The sequence below is a fragment of the Vulpes vulpes genome, chromosome 1, assembly GCF_048418805.1.
Source record: "Vulpes vulpes isolate BD-2025 chromosome 1, VulVul3, whole genome shotgun sequence".
NCBI classification, from domain to species: domain Eukaryota; kingdom Metazoa; phylum Chordata; class Mammalia; order Carnivora; family Canidae; genus Vulpes; species Vulpes vulpes.
The window spans coordinates 23,924,929-23,944,947 of record NC_132780.1 but is presented as its reverse complement, the minus strand read 5'-3'; the positions used below and the strand labels follow the sequence as shown (position 1 = coordinate 23,944,947).

The 20,019-nt window shown below is 42.0% G+C and overlaps 1 protein-coding gene across 3 annotated transcripts in view; it reads right to left on the bottom strand.

Annotated features, from left to right (window-relative positions):
• The window catches only part of CENPP (centromere protein P), a 230,132-nt gene extending 210,121 nt beyond the window's left edge, over positions 1 to 20,011 (bottom strand). The window contains exons 1-3 of one of the 3 annotated variants that reach the window (XM_072760568.1): positions 19,807 to 20,011; positions 2,782 to 2,963; positions 375 to 463 (exon numbers count right to left, since the gene is read on the bottom strand). In XM_072760568.1, coding sequence (XP_072616669.1) covers positions 375 to 463; positions 2,782 to 2,824 — 132 coding nt within the window. In that variant the 5' untranslated portion in view covers positions 2,825 to 2,963; positions 19,807 to 20,011. Of the gene's footprint in view, positions 1 to 374; positions 464 to 2,781; positions 2,964 to 18,758; positions 19,188 to 19,806 lie in introns of those variants that run through there. The other 2 variants (XM_025984399.2, XM_025984398.2) reach the window with 2 other exon arrangements.
• Between the last annotated feature and the right edge of the window lie 8 nt (positions 20,012 to 20,019).

The window sequence follows — 20,019 nt, the reverse complement described above, 5'->3', positions numbered from 1 at the left end:
TAAACATCTTGTTGTTTTAAGCTATTAAATTTTGGAGAAATTTGTTAAGCACCAGCAGATAACTAATAAATAATAGATAGATGGCATAGACCACGGAGGGCATCCAGGACTATTGCCATGATATCAGGACTTGCTCTGAGAGAGGAGAAACTTGCTATCTGCCTTCCAATAAAACACATAAGCCATCAACAAGACTCTTTCATATGCAATTGCTAGGGCAGTTATACTGTTAAAATGGTATCACTTTGCACAAGTGTACAAGAGGGCCCTGAACCATGAACTCCTCCTCAGCTCAGCCACTGCTTAAGGCTGGGGTGTGGGAACTGCCTAATCACAGCAGCAGAACCTCTGTTACCACAATATACTCCATTTACCTGGATTTCCAGAATCTCAAATTCAAGTTGAAATGTAATCATGTGGCAATTTCCTGATAATCTGTGTTTCTGCAGAACTTTCTTTATACCTGTTGATCAGAAAAGAAAAAAAAAATTATTTGCAAGTAAGTTTCCTTCAAATATCTATTATTTAATTTTGTGTGAAAATGTATAATACATACGGGTATATGTATGAGAGTGCATATTAGTATTTACATTGCAAATACCTGGAAAACATGTACCAAACTGATTTACCTGCAAAGTTAACTTGTTACTTTTAATCTAACTTCTCAATTATACTAAAGATTTTTTTAAGATTTTTTATTTATTAATTCATAACAGACACAGAGAGAGAGAGAGAGACGCAGAGACACAGGCAGAGGGAGAAGCAGGTTCCATGCAGGGAGCCCGATGTGGGACTCGATCCCAGGTCTCCAGGATCAGGCCCTGGACTGAAGGCGGCACTAAACCGCTGAGCCAACTGGGCTGCCCTATACTAAAGATTATAGTAAAACATGCTAGTATAGGGGCATCTCGGTGGCTCAGTCAGTTGAGTTTCCAACTCTTGATTTCAGCTCAGGTCATGATCTTAGGGTCGGGAGATCAAGCCCCATGTCTGAGCATGGAGCCTGCTTAAGATTCTCTCTCCCCCCTCCAAAAAAAAAAAAAAAGATTCTCTCTCTTCCTTTGCCCCTCTCCCCAATTGAGCTCTCAAAGGAAGGAAGCAAGCAAGCTACTATAATCCTACACAAGTTTGAATCATAACTGTTGGATTGGGTTTTTTTCCAACACTATCTGATTCTAGTTAAAAACACTAAATGGAATCCACCTATTTATCTTTTACCTTTCAAAATTTATACTTCAATGCGTAAGATGCTCTATTCCTGAGCATACAACTCCATACTTTTTGAGATGTTTCCTATGTAACCACGACTGAGATAAAAGATACAGAAATTTAAAAATACACCATAAAATTGCCTTCTACCCACCCCCCAAGAGATAACCACTAGTCTGACTTTAAATCATCTAATTTTGCTAACAAAGGCATTCTTAGAAGAGCACAACTCTGCAAGGATAAAGAAGAAAAAGGAGAGTAAGTTAAGTTTGGAAGCTGAAAATTAAATGGAGGAGCTAGATATCACACAGAAAAGAACTAAGCTGGCAGACTTATGAAAATTAAAACCTAAGTTAGCAATGGGGGAAGCTCAGTATTAAGTCCATTCAAAAGCATTCTGAACGGGCAGCACGAAGTACCTCTGCAGATGAGGGTCAACTCAGGAAGACTCAAAGTGGGAAAACTAAGATTTCTACACTAATACAACTTATACCTGGCCTAACCTCACTCTCCCATCCTCTCTGTATTCCATCTCTTCCTCTCAAGTATCTCAAGTGCCTAAATTCTGTCACCCATTTCTGTATATATTTCAGACTTCCACTGAGATGAGCTACCCAAGACCCTTGGAGGATCAACTCATGATCCCTGTCATGGGGGTTATATCAGTGGAAAAATCAGGAAGCGATTCCAAAAGTGACTCCTTTATTTTTTCTCTTAACATTTTATTTATTTATTAGAAAGAGAGAGAGTACAAGCCAGGGTAGGAGGATGGAGGCTGAGGGAGATGGAGAAGCAGATTTCTCGCTGGGCAGGGAGCCTGATATGGGGCTCAATCCCAGGACCCCAGGATCATAACCTGAGGTCGGAAGCAGATGCTTAAACAACTGAGTCACCCAGGCCCCCCCAAAAGTGATACCTTCTTTAAAAGATGATACTCTTGTCCAAAGCTCCCAAATTCCAATGCATAGCTGAATTAGCTTCCCTTTATGAGTTAGTGCATCACAGATCCTTGGCAATAAAACTTAGTCAATGAGACTAAGAGCACAATAGATGAGGCAGCTCTCCTTATCAGTGGTGAACTCCTAAGATTTACAAATTAATGGTGCTGTTCTTCTTTCAATTTCCAGTAATTATTTCTATTACTTGACTATTAAGACACAATGACAAAGCCTGTGTCTTTCTTAGTATCTTCCTCAGACAGCTTTAGAACAGTATAATGCACACCATGATGTTAAAAAGATACTTGACAAAATAAGTTTACCACAACCACACAAATAGTTACATTAAAGAATTTTATTTTTTAAGATATATTCATTTTTAAGAGAGAGAATCCATGGGGGAGAGGGGGAGAGAGAATCCCAAGCAGACTCCCCACAGAGCACAGGGCCCAACACAGGGAATAATCCCATTACCCTGAGATCATAACCACCTGGGGCAAAGTAAAGAGTTGGACACTGACTGAGCCCCCCAGGTAAACTTACCTTGCAGAATTCTGATTTAATGTCATGACAACCAGTTTCCTATGCATAAGGTAAGCTTTAATATCACTTCTAAATTAAAATTAATGCTTACTCTTTTCTGTCTTCTCAGTGCTTGTTAAGTCCTCTGTCTTCATAGAGTAATTTATTATATTGATACCAGTAAGTGTGCTTAGAAAAAGAAGTTCTGATTCTAAATGTTCAAGATGACTTCGCAGATCTTTTGAAGAGGCCCATCCTTCAGAATCTGATTGATATATTTCTCGAAGTGATTTTCTAAAAAGCAAATAGAGTAAATAATTACTCCAATGAAGAAACCACTAACAAATACTTTACCTAATAACTACAAATTTCTTAAACCATTTCCATTTTCTTACTCTCTTCCCACAAAAACTACCTCATTTTTCTCAAAACCAAAGTAGCTATTAACAGTGTAATCTTTAATCTCAAATTAACACAAAGCTAACTTAATTATATCACTATATTTCTACCTATTACAAACAACTGTAAAATAAAGTATATCAAGAGTACTCTGGGGCAGCCTGGGTGGCACTGGGGGCAGCAGTTTAGCACCTGCCGTCAGCCCGGGGCGTGATCCTGGAGTCCCAGGATCGAGTCCCACGTTGGACTCCCTGCATTGAGCCTGCTTCTCCCTCTGCCTGTCTCTGCTTCTCTCTCTCTCTTTTTCTCTGTGTCTCTCATGAATAAATAAAATCTTTAAAAAAATAAAAATAAAAATAAAAATGACTTTAAGAGATGCCTGGGTGACTCAGTTAAGCATCCGTCTCTTGATTTTGGCTCAGGTCAAGATCTCAGGGTCAGGTGATTGAGCCCCACATCAGGCTCCTTGCTAAGCAAGGAGTCTGCTTAGGATTCTCTCTCCCCTTCTTCCTCTGCCCCTCCCTACACTTGCACGTGTGCTCTCTAAATAAATAAAATCCTTTAAAAAAAAATTACTTCAAGCTGAGAAAACAAATGAAACCAAGAAGCAGTCTTCATGTACAAATGATAAATTCCTGCCAAGTAAATACCAAGTATCACAGAAGACTATAAATGAAAAAAACTTCAAGGTATTTCTGACAGAGCAAACTGATAAAAGAATTAAAGTATCACATGAAAGATAGATACATAGAATCCATAAAAAAGAACCTATGGCTGAGAAAGGAAAGAATGGGGAGTTATTGTTTAAATACAGAGTTTCAAAAAAATAAATAAATAAATACAGAGTTTCACTTTGGGATGATGAAAAAGTTCTAGAGATGGACAGTGGTGTTGGATGCATGACAATGTGAAAGAACTTATTAGTGCAACTGAATTGCATACTTAAAAAAGGCTAGAACAATAAATTTTATGTTATATATATTTTACCATACACCAAAAATAGACAAACTGCATATTCTCATAGCAGTGATTTACTTTGAGCAAAATATCATTACTGCACTTTAATTAATGTCATGAGTTTCAATGATTTGGAGTTACATGCATTATTGGCTTTGTAGTTTTATCATTTTTTTTAAAGATTTACTTTATTTATTCATGAGAGACACAGAGAGAGAGGAGAGAGAGGCAGAAGGAGAAGCAGGCTCCTTGCAGGGAGCCCGATGTGGGACTTGATCCCAGATCCTGGGATCATGCCCTGAGCTCAAGGCAGACGCTCAACTGCTGAGCCACCCAGGCATCCCAGTTTTGTCATTTGTTAATTCAACTTAGCATAATTTTTCTTGGTCAAAATTAAGAGTTCCACAAGGAAATTTTCTCTGTCAAAAGAGATCTACAAAAGACCTGATTTTAAAAATCAATGATCTAGGATTCTGGGAAGCTGGTGGAGAAGGGAGCACCAGGAATCCGCTACCCCACCTAAGCAATAATTACACTGACAAAATCTGTATGATCAAATTTGTAAACCTGTGGAGTCTGCTGAAGGCCTACAACTTCCAGGGGAAGGCTTGAAGTTAACTGCAGTGACTTTTGGGCAATTTCAGCTCTTAGCACGGTAGTAGCTATGTATCCCTCACTCCAACAACAGGCACAAAGCTGTGTACATGTTCCTGAAGCAGGGTGCACATACTTTAGAAAAGCAAGAGGCAAAAACAGACTCTGTCCACCTAATACTGGGTATCTGTGCTGATTGCTGCTTCTGACCAGAAAGGTACAAAGAGATAGCCTTGATGCTGCTGCTTTTCCCTTTGTTACTCCCCTCCATCTGAGGTGAGATCCAGGAGAGTTAAAGAACGACTGTTCTTTTCTCCCCCCCTTATTGTTGGCTTTTCCCCATTTAAGTCACACATTAAAGATTAAGACATTCAAAATTGACTAATATATAAGGAAAACTTGAAAGTGACTACACATGCCCAAGGAAAGGCTCAGAAAAAACCTAAGAAGACAATTAAGTTTGCACCTCAGGCTTATCTTCAGCACACAGCCTAAAAATTAACAAAGCTAAACAAGCAAGCAAGCAAAAACCACTAAAACAGCAAGCCATAGGGATGGGGTGGGAAATCAGATTTCCAAAGTCACCACCTTATTAGATTAAAATGTCCAGTGCTCAACAACAACAAAATTACAAGGCATCCAAAGAAACAAAGTATGACCTTCAAAAAAAAAACTTTAACAAGATTTGTCCCTGAGAAAGACTTAATGGCAGATATATTATACAACGACTTTAAGACAACAGTCCTGAAAATACTCAAAGATAGAGGATATGAAGAAAATTAAGAAAATGATGTGTGAACCAAATGGAAACTTCAATAAAGAGATTTTTTAAATCCTAAAAAGAAATCAAAAAGGAATTCTGGAGCCAAAAGGCACAATAACTAAAATGAAAAATTCACTAGAGTGATTCAAAGGCACATGTAAGCAGGCAGAGGAATCAGTGATTCTGAAGATAAGACAACAGACATTATTGAGGCTGAGGTCCAGAAAGAAAAAAGACTGAAGAGAGGAACAAAGTATAAAGGATTGTATGGGACACCAACAAAAGAACCAACATACGCAACATAGGAGTCCCCAGAAGACAGAAAGAGTTAGTCCACCAGAAGAAATAATGATTGAAAACTTCCCAAATTTTATGAATGACACTAATGAAAATACAAGAGATTCAACAAACTCCAGAATGAACTCAAAGAGACTCACACCAGATGTAGTCAAATGTTCAAAAGCCACGCATAAAGACAAACCTTGAAAGCATCAAGAAAAAAGCAAACCATCACATACAACGGTTCCTCAATAACATAGGAGACCTCCTCTCAGAAATTTTGGATCAGGGGTTCCTAGGGGGCTCAAGTCAGTGAAGCATCTGCCTTTGGCTCAGGTCACGATCTTAGGTCTTGGGATCAAGTCCTGCATCAGGTTCTCTGCTCAGCAGGGAGTCTGCTTCTTCCTCTCATTCTCCCTCTGCTTGCGCTCTCTCCCCCTCAAATAAATAAAATATTTAAAAAAAAAAAAAAGAAATTTGGATGCCAGAAGACAGTGGGCCTATATAATCAAAGTGCAAAAAACTGTGAAGCAACAATCCTATGTATACCTCATCCAACTGTGCTTTGCTTTGTTGTGCTTCCCAAAAATTACATTTTTTACTAAAGATTTGTGGCAACCCCGTGTTGAACAAGTTTAATGGTCCCATCTTTTCCAACAGTATTTGCTCATTTTGTGTCTCTGTATCACATTTTGGTAATTATCATAGTATCTCAAACTTTTTCACTACTATTGCATTTGTTATGGTGACCGAGGAAGTAGTTAACAAAAACACTTCTTGCCTATCATATCATTAATACTCAGTACATAGACAGAAACACCCACCCAGTTCCTTGTCCTTCCTCTGAAAGAGGCATATTCACATACTTTAAAAGTTGCTGCCTGAAAGTCTGGTTCAAATCAGCCTGAATCTGATAGCTGACTGTCCCCACTTTCAGACACTGACAAATCTTGTCATACCTTGAGTTCTTGACAATCACTAAGAATAGAATAGACTGCTAAGACAATCACAAAGGTTTGAGAGACAACCAAGACCAAGAGCAGGACTGAACAAAAAGCTCATCTATTACATGAAGCCACACCTACAAAAACTGCAAAAATATGGCTCTTTTATCTAGGGCAAAGAAACCAGCAGTCATAGAAAATGAAACAGAAAAATATGTTCAAAATGAAAAAATAAGACAAAACCTCAGAAACAGATCTAAATGAAACGGAGATTGGTCAAACAGTGAGAATTTCAACAAGAGGGAGAAAGCATAAGATACTAAATAGAAGTTGCAGAGCAGCTTGACTACAATAAATGTACTACATTATTCAACAGAGAAGTTTAACATCAGACTAGATGAAGAAGTATCAGTAAACTTGAAGACAGAGCTGTGGACGTCATCCAAAGAGAGCAGCAAAAAAGTAAAAAGAATAAAACAAAAAGAAGGTAGCTTAGTGGGGTTATGCACAAAAAACAAACCAACATTTGAGTTTAGGGGTCCTAGAAAAAGGAGAGAGAAAGAGGCAGAAAATTTATTTGAAGAGCTGAAAATTTACCTTTCTTTTCCCTGGAGAAAGAAAGAGGGATCCAGATCTAGTAAGCCTAAGTAAACCAAATTAGATGAACCCAAAAACCCATATCAAGACATTTTACAAAGTATCAGATGTTAAAGGACAGAATCTTCAAAGCAGCAAAAGAAAGAAAACTTGTTTCGTACTAGGGAACCCCATAAGACTATAAGCAGACTTCAGCAAAAACATTGTAGGCTAGAAGAAAGTGGTATGATATATATAAAATAATGAGAGTGAAAAATGCCAATTAACAATACTCATTCTGGCCAAATTGTCTTTCAGAACTAAAAGAGAGCTTTTTTTTAGACAAGAAAAGTTAAAGCAATTCACCACCACCAGACTGGCCTTACAAGAAATGTTAAAGGGAATTCCTTTAACATTTTTAAATCTTAAAAATAATAAAATAAACATCAAAAACATGAAATGTGCGATAGAAGAGTAAAAACAGAGCTTTACAATGCATTTGAAGTTATCAAATTAAAATATAGCCATAAATACAAAATATATAGAACATTGCACCTAGTTCCTTTTTTTTTTTTTTAGGATTTTATTTATTTATTCATGAGAGACAGAGAGAGAGAGAGAGAGAGAGAGAGAGAGAGGCAGAGGCACAGGCAGAGGGAGAAGCAGGCTCCATGCAAGGAGCCCGACGTGGGACTTGATCCCAAGTCTCCAGGATCACAGCCTGGGCTGAAGGCGGTGCTAAACCGCTGAGTCACCCAGGCTGCCCTCCACCTAGTTCTTTTCAAGCAGAAATGGAACATTCTCCAAGAGAGGTCATATGTTAAACATAAAACATGACTTAACTAATTTAAGACTGAGATCATATCAACCAACTTTTTCAAACACAATGCTTGAACCTAGAAATCACTTACAAGCAGAACACTGGACAATTCACAAATACATGGGGATTAAACAATATACTACTGAGCAACCAATGGGTCAAAGAAAAAAAATCAAAAGTGAAGTCCAAAAAACCTTGAGAGAAATGAAAACACAGCATAAAAAACCTCATGGGCTGCAGCAAAAACAGTCCTAAGAGGGAAGTTCATAGCAGTAAATGCCTACCTTAATTAAGAAGCAAGAATCTCAAATAAACAACCTGATTTTATACAAGAAACTAGACAAAGTAGATGAATGAAGCCCAAAGTTAGAAGGAATGATATAACAAAGATCCAGGCTGCTGGCCAGAGAGGTGGAGGGGGAGGCAGGATGGAATGGTGACAAACAGACTCAAAAAAAAAAAAAAACAAAACAAAAACAAAAAAAGTTGAAAGCTCGATTTTTGAAAAAATACATAAAACATTATCTAGAATTACTAAGAGAGAATTCAAATAAAATCAGAAATTAAAGGAGATGTTACAACTGACACTACAGAAATACCAAAGATAGTAACACTATAAAAAAATAATACACCAACATATTGGCCAACCTAGAAGAAAATTCCCCAGAGCATACAACTCCCAAGACCAAATCATAGAGAACAGAAAATGCACATAGAGGTGTCTGGGTGGCTCAGTTAAGTGTCTGCCTTCAATTTGGGTTGTGATCTGAGGGTCCTGGTATCAAGCCCTAAGTCGAGGTCCAGGGAGTCTGCTTCTCCCTCTCCCCCTCCCCCTGCGTCTGCCTCGCCCCCCTGCTCATGTTCACTCTCTTGCTCACTAGAGTTCTCTCTCTCTCAAATAAGTAAATAAAATCTTTAAAGAAAAAAAACAAAAAAAAAAGTAAATAGGCCAATTATCAGAACATTTAGTTAGTAATCAAACTCTACCTACAAAGTAAGGTCTAAAACTAGACAGCTTCACTGGGGAATTCAACCAATAATTTTTAAGAAAATTAACACCAACCCTTCCCAACCCTGTTATCTTTCCAATAACAGAAGAGGAACAAACGCTTACAAACACATCTTACGAGGACAGGATTACCCTCATATCAAAACCAGACATGAAAACTGTAAGAAAATTACAAGCCAGTATCCCTGATGAGCACAGATGCAAAAATGCTCAACAAAATATTAGCAAACTGAATTCAACGTTAAAAGGATCACACACCATGATCAAATCAAATTTATTTATTAAAAAATGTATTTATTCATGAGAGACACAAAGAGAGAGGCAGTAACATAGGCAGAGAGAGAAGCAGGTTCCCTGTAGGGAGTCCAATGTAGGACTCGATTCCAGGACCCCAGGATCATGCCCTGAGCCAAAGGCAGATGCTCGACAGCTGAGCCACCCAGGTGTCCCTGATTAAGTGGAATTTAGTCCAGGAATGCAAAGATGGTTCAACATTAACAAACAAGCTGATATATAACAAACTTAAGGATAATAATCATACGATCATCTCAATTGATGCAGAAAAAGCATTATGACAAAATTCAACATCCATTTATGGTAAAACCTCTCAATAGTAGGCACAGAGGGAGTATACTTTAACTTAACAAAGGCCATATATGACAAAGCAACAGTTAACATCACACTCAAAAAGCTGAAAACTTTTCTTCCAAGATCAAAAACAAGGCAAGGATGCCCATTCTTGCCACTTTTGTTCAACATATTAGAAGTCCTAGTCAGAGCAATCAGGAAAGAAAAATAAAAGAAATCCAACTGGAAAAGTAAAACTGTCACTATTTGAAGATAACATGATATTCTATACAGAAAACCTGAAAGAATCTCCAAAAAAAAAAAAAGTTAGAATAAATACATTCAGTAAAGTTATTAAAAGCAATACACAGAAGTCTGTTGTGTTTCTATATACTAATAACCATCAGAAAGAGAAATTCAGAAAACAATCCCATTTACAATTGCATCAATAACAACAACATACCTAGGAGTAAATTTAACCAAAGAAGTGAAAATCTGTATCCTGAAAACTGTAAGACATTGATGAAAGAAACTGAAGGCACAAATAAATGTAAATATATCCATATTAATGGACTGGAATAAGTAATATCATTAAAATGTTTATACTACCCAAAGCAATCTACAAGTTCAATGTAATCCCCATCAAAATGCCAATGGAATTTTTCAAAAGACATAGAAAGACAATTCTAACGTGTTTATAGAAGCACAAAGAACCCAAATAGCTCAAACTATTTTGACAAAGTAAAATGCCAGGGGATCCCTGGGTGGCTCAGCGGTTTAGCGCCTGCCTTTGGCCCAGGGCATGATCCTGGAGTCCCGGGATCGAGTCCCACATCAGGCTCCCTGCATGGAGCCTGCTTCTCCCTCTGCCTGTGTCTCTGCCTCTCTCTGTCTCTCTCATGAATGAATAAATAAAATCTTAAAAAAAAAAAAAAAGCAATGCTAGAGGCATCACACTTCCTGATCTCATGCTATATTACAAAGCTATAGTCAAAATAACGTGGTACTAAAAAATGTGTTTATATATATGTACATATATAATAAATACATATATACACATATATTATTTGCATAAAAACACAAAGATCAACGGAACAGAATAAAGAATCCAGAAATAAATGCATTCATATAGAGTCAATTAATTTACAACAAAGAAGCCAAGAATACACAATAGGAAAAGAATGGTTTCCTCAACAGAAGTAGGAAAACTTGGTAGCCAATACTAAAGAATGAAACTGGACCACTATCTTTCACTACATACAAAAATTAACTCAAAATACACTAAAGACTTGAACATAAGACCAGAAACTATGAAACTCCTAAAAGAAAGTAATGGCAGTAAACTCTCTGTATCTATCTTGGCGCTGACTTTTTGGATTACATATCAAAAGAAAATACAACAAAAGCAGAAATCAACAAGTGGGACTACATCAATTGAACAATTCCTCTACAGCAAAGGAAATCAGTAAAATAAAGGCTAACTATGGAATGGGAGAAAATATTTGCAAATCATGTTATCTGCCAAGGAGTTAATATCCAAAAAATATAAAGAATTCACATAACTCAGTAGTAAAAGAAAAAAAATCTGATTAAAAAATGGACAGATGGGATGCCTAGGTAGCTCAGTTAAGTGTCTGCCTCTTGATTTTGGTTTAGGTTATGATTTCAGGGTGAAGAGATTGACGTGGCGTCCAGTTCCACACTGCTTAAGAGTCTCTCTTCTCCATCTCCTCCTGCCCCTCCCTACACTCCCACCTCACACATGCACTACACATTCTCTCCCTCTCTAAAAAATAAGAGGGGGTGGGGTCGGGGCAGAGAATCTGAATAGGTATTTTTCCAAAGAAGATATACATCTGGCAAAGAGGTACATACAAAAGGTTTTCAACATCACTAATCATGACAAAAATGCAAATCAAAACCACAATGAGGTATATCTCCTCACACTTGTCAAAATGGATTATCATAAACACAAGAAATAAAGAGTTGGTAAGAATGTGGACACAAGCGAATCTTTTTGCATTGTTGATAGTAATATAAAGTGGTGTCACCAATATAGAAAACAGTATGAAGTTTCCTCAAAAAATTAAAAATAGAACCATGTGAGACAGCAATTCTACTTCTGGGTACTTATCTGAATGAAACTAAAACGCTAACTCAATAAGATAATATGCATCCTCATGTTCACTGCAGAATTATTTAGAACTTAACTGTCAGCAGATAAATGAACAAAGATGTAGTGGATATCATAAACTGAAATATTCAGCCACATAAGCAAATCTTTCCATTTGTGACTACATGGATGGACCCTGAGGGCATTATGTTAAATTAATTAAGTCATATCAAGATAGACAAACATTATATGATCCCACTGATATGTGGAATCTTAAAAATCCGGAACTCATAGAAATAGAGTAGACTGATGGTTGCCAGGGGCAAGGATGAGGGGTTTGGGAAAATGCGTGAAGGTGGTCAAAGGGTACAAATTTCCATTTATAAAATTTTAAAAGCCTGGGGATGTACTGTACAGCATAATGACTATACTTAATAGTGTACTGATATCTGAAGGCTGATAAAATAGTAAATCTTAAAATTTCATAAAAGAAAAAAAAAACTTGTAACTATGTGTGTATGGGCATTAACCAGACTTAGTGTCATAATCATTTTGCAATTTGTACAAATATCAAATCATTATATCGTACACCTGAAACTAAGATAATCTTATATGTCAACTACACCTCAATAAAAACTAAAATAATAATTGAAGACTTCAATACCCCACTTACAATAACGTACAGAACTACAGAGAGTTAAGGAGAGTAGTGAAATAACACAATAAGCCAATTAGACCTAATAGATGTATACAGAACATTCTATACAACAGACAAATCTAACAGACATAAATAAATTCTTCTCAAGTGCATGTGGGACATTTTCCAGGACTGGGTAACAAAATAAATCTCTATGTATTTTAAAATATAGTTATCATACAAAGTATCTTCTCCAACCACAATAGTATAAGGATAGATTATCAATAACAGAAGGGAAACTGAAAAATTCACAAAATTGTGGAACTTAACATACTTTTAAACAATCAAAAGACTCAAGATGAAACCACAAGGGAAATGAGAAAATACTTGAAGACAAAAATGAAAATACAACATACTAGAATTTAAGAGACATGGGAAACGATGGCCGGGGGGCGGAACAGATGGTGATAGGGGAGCAGTGGCATTTGTAACGTAAACACTTAAAGAACAAAAATCCCAAATCAACAACCTAATATTACAACTGAAAAAAAATGAACTAAACCAAAGATAACAGAAAGAAAAAGATAATAAAGGTTAGAGCAGAGAGAAATGAAAGATAACAGAAAAACAGAGAAAATGAATGAAACCAAAGGTTGGCTCTTTGAAAGGATCAGTAAAACTGACAAAACTTAACCTAGATGGGACTAAAAAAGAGTGATAATGGGCACCTCACTGGCTCAGGTGGTAGAGCATGGGACTCTTGATCTTGGGGTCATGAGTTTGAGCCCCATGCTGGGCGCAGAGTTTACTTAAAAAGAAAACAAAACAAAAATAGACTCAAATTACTAAAATCAGAAATGAAAATAGAGACATCACCAATTCTACAAAAATAAAAAGGATTATGGGAGTATTATGAATAACTATATGCCAATACATTGGATAACCTACATGAAATGGCTAAATTCCTAGAAACACAAACCCTACCAAGATTAAATCATGAGATAAGAAATATGAATACTTATAATTAGTCCGACTGAATCCATAATAAAAAAATCTCCAAAAAAGAAAAGCTCTAGACCTGATAACTACATGAGTTAATTGTATTATACATTTAAATAAACACTAACCAATCCTTTCCAAACTTCTTCAAAAAGTTGAGGAAGGAACAATTTGTAACTCATTTATTAGGCCAGCACAACCTTGATACCAAAGTCAGACAAAGACATTCCAAGAAAACTACAGACCAAAATTACTTATGAAATTAATGTAAAAACCCTTAACAAAAGCAGTAAATCAAAAGCAGCAGCATATAAAAGAGATTACACATCATGACCAAATGGGATTTATTTCTGTAATGCAAAGATGGTTCCACATAGGAAAATTGATCAATGTAATATACATTAACAGAAAGGGGGAAAAAAAGACATGGTTATCTCAATTAATGGATAAAAAGCATTTGACAAAATTTAACACATTTCATTGATAATATACTCAAAAACTAGGGATCCCTGGGTGGCGCAGCGGTTTGGCGCCTGCCTTTGGCCCAGGGCACGATCCTGGAGACCCAGGATCGAATCCCACATCAGGCTCCCGGTGCATGGAGCCTGCTTCTCCCTCTGCCTGTGTCTCTGCCTCTCTCTCTCTCTCTCTCTCTCTCTCTCTCTGTATGACTATCATAAATAAATAAAAATTAAAAAATATATATATACTCAAAAACTAGGAACAGAAGGAAATTATCTCAAAATAATAAAAGCCATATAGCAAAAAAGATAAGGATGTCCACTTTCACCACTGAAACATGGTTCTGTAAATCCTAGGTAGAGCAATTAGGCAAGAAACCGAAATAAAAGACATCCAAATTGGAAAGGAAGTAAAATTATCTGTTTACAGATAATATCTTATATGTATAAAAGCCTAAAGATTCCATACACACACAAAAAAATGCTACAATAAATGAATTCAGCTAAGTATCGGGATATAAAGTCACCACGCAAAACTCAGATGCATTTCTATAAACCAACAATGAACGATCTGAAAGGCAAATTACAAAAACAATTCCATTTACAACAGCATCAAAAACCTTACTTAGGAATTAACCTTAAAAAGGAATTTACCAGCTGCCTTTGGCTCAGGTCATGATCCCAGAATCCTGGGATCGAGTCCCACATCAGGCTCCCTGCTCAGCAGGGAGTCTGCTTCTCCCTGTCCCACTCCCCTCTACTGGCGCTCTTTCTCTCTCAAAATAAATAAAATCTTTAATAAAAAAGAGAATTTACCTTAGGAAGGTAAAATATTTGTCCAATTAAAATCACAAAACAGGGCAGCCCCGGTGGCCCAGCAGTTTGGCACTGCCTTCAGCCCGGGGTGTGATCCTGGAGACCCAGGATCAAGTCCCACAACAGGCTCCCTGCATGGAGCCTGCTTCTCCCTCTGCCCATATCTCTGCCTCTCTCTGTGTGTCTGTCATGAATAAATAAAATCTTAAAAAAAAAAATCACAAAACATAACTGAAAAAATCATTCCACATAAATAAAAACACATCTTATGTTAATGAATTAGAAGACAATATAAATAGGTAATAAAATATCAGTATTACCCACAAGCAATCTATAGACTCAATGCAATCCCTACCAAATTCCCAATGAGGATTTTTGGAGAAAAGAAAAACCCATCATAAAATTCAGATGGAATTTCAAGGGATCCCAAATAGCCAAAATAATCTTGATAAAGAACAAAACTGGAGGACTCATACTTCCTGACTTCAAAACTGAGAGCTAATCAAAACAGTGTAGTAGTATTGGCATAAAGACAGATGAATGAATGAGTTAGAAATAAAAGAACCTACAAATAAACCCTCACATATATGATCACATGATTTTTTTAAAAAAGATTTTATTTATTCATGAGAGACACAGAGAGAGAGGCAGAGAGGGAAGCAGGCTCCATACAGGAAGCCCGATGTGGGACTCAATCCTGGGACTGAGGGATCACACCCTGAGCCAAAAGCAGACACACTCAACCAGAGTCACCCAGGTGCCCCAGATCACATGATTTTTGACAAGCTTACTAATACCATTCAAATGGTGCTGGAAAAACTGAATATCTATATGCAAAAGTATGAATTTGGACCCTTCCCTAATATCACATTGGATCAAACATCTAAATGTAAAACCTAAAACAAAACTCTTAGAACAAAATATTGGACAGAAGCTTCATAACATGGGCTTTGGGTAATGATTTCTTGGATATAAGCAGCAAAAGCAGATGTAACCAAAGGAAAGAATAGACAAATTGGACTTCATGAAAGTTTTAAAAATTTTACAACATGTCACTACCAAGAGAGTAAAAAAAGCAACTCACAGAATGAGAAAATCTCCTATTTGCTAATCATGTATCTGATATGGTTTTAATTTCTAAATATATCAAGTACTTCTAAAGCAACAAAAACCAACCTGTTTGAAAGTGGGCAAAAGACTTGAACAGACATTCCCCCAAAGAGGATATAAGAATGACAATGTAGGACCTGACAGTTGGCTTTTCTTATCCTGAAGCAACTACCTGACAAGCTCTGATTGCAGAGGCATCTGCTATTGCCAATAAACAGCGCCAGCCACAGGTCTCAAAAGCCAGATTGCCTTCCCACACTGAAAATTCCTTTAGAGATCTTGGTTAATTTCAATAACTGACCATTTGGGCCACTTGTTTTTTTCTCTTCCTGTGCTTATGGTCCTACTCTTATGTTTAAGTTCACCAATAAAGTCTGAGCCCTTGAAACTCTAGGCCCCCCACCCTCAACGCCAGTAAAAGCAGAACCACATCCCTATTCTCTTGTTCTGTCTGTCTCCCTGTCTGCACCAATAACCTGGTTGTGTGGCTCCCATGGCATGTCTTGTACACTCCAGTATCATTAATAATAAACTATTTTTTCCTTCAAAGTTTTCTAAAGGTTCTTGCAGAATGGTATCTTGCAATCCTAAGAAGCACAAGATTCAGTCCAATCACTACAGGTTTGGAAAGGGGAAAGGTCTCTGGGAAGCTCACTGGCTCCAGGCATTCATAATCAATAGCATTACTACAGAGAGGCTGTGACCGGTACGAAATGATAGCCAATAAACACAGATGTTCAGTATCACTAATCATTAGAGAACGGACCTCACACCTATTAGAATGACTACTATCAAAAAAGAAAACAAAACCAGGAAAAAAACAATATTGGGGAGAATGTCGAAAATATGGAACCCCCACGCACTGTTGGTGGGAATATAAAATGGTACACCCACTGTGGCCCGCTTGTCCCTCTGCCTCTGCCTGCCGCTCCCCCCCAGCTCATGCTCTTTCTCCATCAAATAAAATTAAAAACAAAAACAAAAACAAAATCCTGAACATGTAGTATCTCCCAATCTGTATCTGTCTTCCCTTCCTGACTGGATGTTTGAGAAGGCATATTGCATGAGTGGTCTACACACCTCACTGGACTAACACTGACAATCCTGTGGCCAGGAGTCTAGCTGCTTCACAAACTTTCAAATATGCATAAAACGTGTGTGTGTGGGGGGGGGTGTTTTTAACACCCCCCCCATGCGTGCAGGGGGGGGGGTGTTAAAAAGCACAGGACTCATCAGGTGGGGGTGGACCCAGGATTTTTATTTCTATGTAACTGCCAGGTAACAGTAACGCTTCCAGCTGGGGAGCACCCCCGCGCAGCAAGGGGCCTCAGCTCATTGGCACCCCGCTCGCCAAAGAACACAGGTGTCCCGGGTCACAGGCTCTCCTCTCCCTTTGCCCAGTTCCGGCTACCTTCACTGTCCCCATCCCACCCTGCACCTGAGCACTTCCGGCCGCACTCCTCCTCCTCCCCGCTTTCTGTGGCCCTCTCCGAGTTGGCTCAGGAGGAGGTCTCTACACCTATCAAATCAGGGTCCACTGAGAAAACGAAGATAGTTTCCTTCCAACCGTTTGCAAGTTAGAGAAGGCAGGTGCATCCTGACACTCACGGACCCTCCAGGAAGGGGGCTGGGCTTCCAAGTTAGGTTCCCAGGTTCCAAACCCCCTGCGACCTGATCTCCCCAGACTGTGCGCAGGCAACAGGCCTCCCCTGAGCCGGACTTCTTACTCCTAACGGGTCACACGGCACCTTCCTCAGGTGTGTTAGGCGGTAAGAGGTGATGCCCGAAGGGCCGCGGCATCTCCTGGGGTGGGGCCTACACACACACACACACACACACACACACACACCCGCGGGCGGCCCCCTCCACACACACACACACACACACACACACACGCACACCCGCGGGCGGCCCCCTCCACACACACACACCCCCGCGGGCGGCCCCCTCCACACACACACACACACACACCCCCGCGGGCGGCCCCCTCCACACACACACACACACACACACACACACCCGCGGGCGGCCCCCTCCACACACACACACACACCCGCGGGCGGCCCCCTCCACACACACACACCCGTGGGCGGCCCCCTCCACACACACACACACACACACCCCCGCGGGCGGCCCCCTCCACACACACACCCGTGGGCGGTCCCCTCCACACACACACACCTGGGGGCGGCCCCCTCCACACACACACACACACACACCCGCGGGCGGCCCCCTCCACACACACACACACACCCCCGCGGGCGGCCCCCTCCACACGCACACACACGCACACCCGCGGGCGGCCCCCTCCACACACACACCCGTGGGCGGTCCCCTCCACACACACACACCTGGGGGCGGCCCCCTCCACACACACACACACACACACACACCCGCGGGCGGCCCCCTCCACACACACACACACACACCCGCGGGCGGCCCCCTCCACACGCACACACACGCACACCCGCGGGCGGCCCCCTCCACACACACACCCGTGGGCGGTCCCCTCCACACACACACACCTGGGGGCGGCCCCCTCCACACACACACACACACACACACCCGCGGGCGGCCCCCTCCACACACACACACACACACCCGCGGGCGGCCCCCTCCACACGCACACACACGCACACCCGCGGGCGGCCCCCTCCACACACACCCCCGTGGGCGGTCCCCTCCACACACACACACCTGGGGGCGGCCCCCTCCACACACACACACACACACACCCGCGGGCGGCCCCCTCCACACACACACACACACACCCGCGGGCGGCCCCCTCCACACACACACACCGCACACCCGCGGGCGGCCCCCTCCACACACACGCCTGCACCGCCCCCGCCGCGGTCCCGCAGTCTCCCAGCTTGTTTTCTCAGTTATTCCTCCGCGCCTCCGCCCGCCAGGGCCTGGGAAGAACCGGCCAAGGCTCCGCTTTCCTTTGCCAGCTCGACCCTCGGCTGCGGAGGCGCCGGGGAGACGGCGACGGGTGCGCGGCCCTCAGACCTTCGCCCGCCCCCAGTGCCCGCGGGCACGTACTGCACAAGCCCAGCGTCTTTCCCCGCTGCCCGCGGCTCCTCGCACGCCCGCCGCAGGGCCGCGATCTCGGCCTCCAGGGCGCAGACCTCCGCCCTCTGGGCGTCCATGGCACGGCACTAAGTAGCTGCGGCCTGAGAGACGCGGGCCTACCCAGCGCTTCAAGCCTCGCGCGCCGCCGGCTCGATCCATCCCGAAGCTCGGCGGGGGGGGCGGGGGCGGGGCGGCGGGAGCCCCGGGCGTGCCAGGTTCGCGCGCGCAGAATCTCGAGCTTGCCGCCCTCGCTGCCCTCCTCGCCCCAGCCGGCCCCAGCCGTCCCTGCCCCCACACATAAAGGGCTGGCTCCCACACGAAGCCCGAGGGCGCGGCAGCCTCCCCCTCTCCGAGTGGACTGTGGAGCCGCCCGGGCGAGCGAAGCTTCCGGGACCACGTGACCCGGAGCCTCAAGCTTTTCCGTCCGCTCCTTCACTTTCGCCATGCTGGTCCAGGAATCAAAGAATCCGAGGCGATGATTGAATAGTAGGAATTAGGGATTTTCGGTTTGGAGTCCTGAGGACATTGAGGGCAGGATGATGGCGGCCTCGCGGCACTCCAGAGGGCCGCAAACGAAGAGTACGCGGGAACTGAGTACGGTAGCGGAACCCTAGGAAGCTGGATTGGAAATCCGGGAGGAAGGAAGACAGACGGCGCCTATTGGGCCACGTGACTAGAAGTTAGGGACCTGAGCACCGTGGGGCGCGGACCGCGCGGTGGTGAAGTGGACTTGGGGTGCGGGAGGAGGCGGGGTCGTCTCTGGGTCTTTGGGAGGGAAGGGCGGGGGGAGGCCCCTGGAAAGCTGGGGGCGGTAGCTCACGCCCCGAGCTCTAGCGCGGCTCTGGGCGCTGTTCGGAGTCGCGCGTGGTGCGGTAGGGGTCTGGCAGTCTTGGGGGGTGGGGAAGGTGCGTGCCCTCTAACCCCAGAAGGGCTTTCCAGCACCCTTCCCGGTGCAGCCTGCCGGGCTCTGAGATCAGAGTAGGTGGTCACGGTGTGCTTCGGCGCGGGTTCACCCTACCTGAGCCGCCGCCGTGCGAGCTGTGGAAAAACGGCCTGTCCTCGCCTCGCTGGGCAGACGCCCGCGGTGTGGCCGCGCGGGACCTGCCTCCCCCGTGTGTCCGTCACGGACGGAGGACCACCGGTCTGTGCCCAGGCCACGTCTCGTCTCCACCGGTTGCACTCCAAGTGGGCGATCGAATGAAGGGAAAACACTAACAGCTGCACACATCAG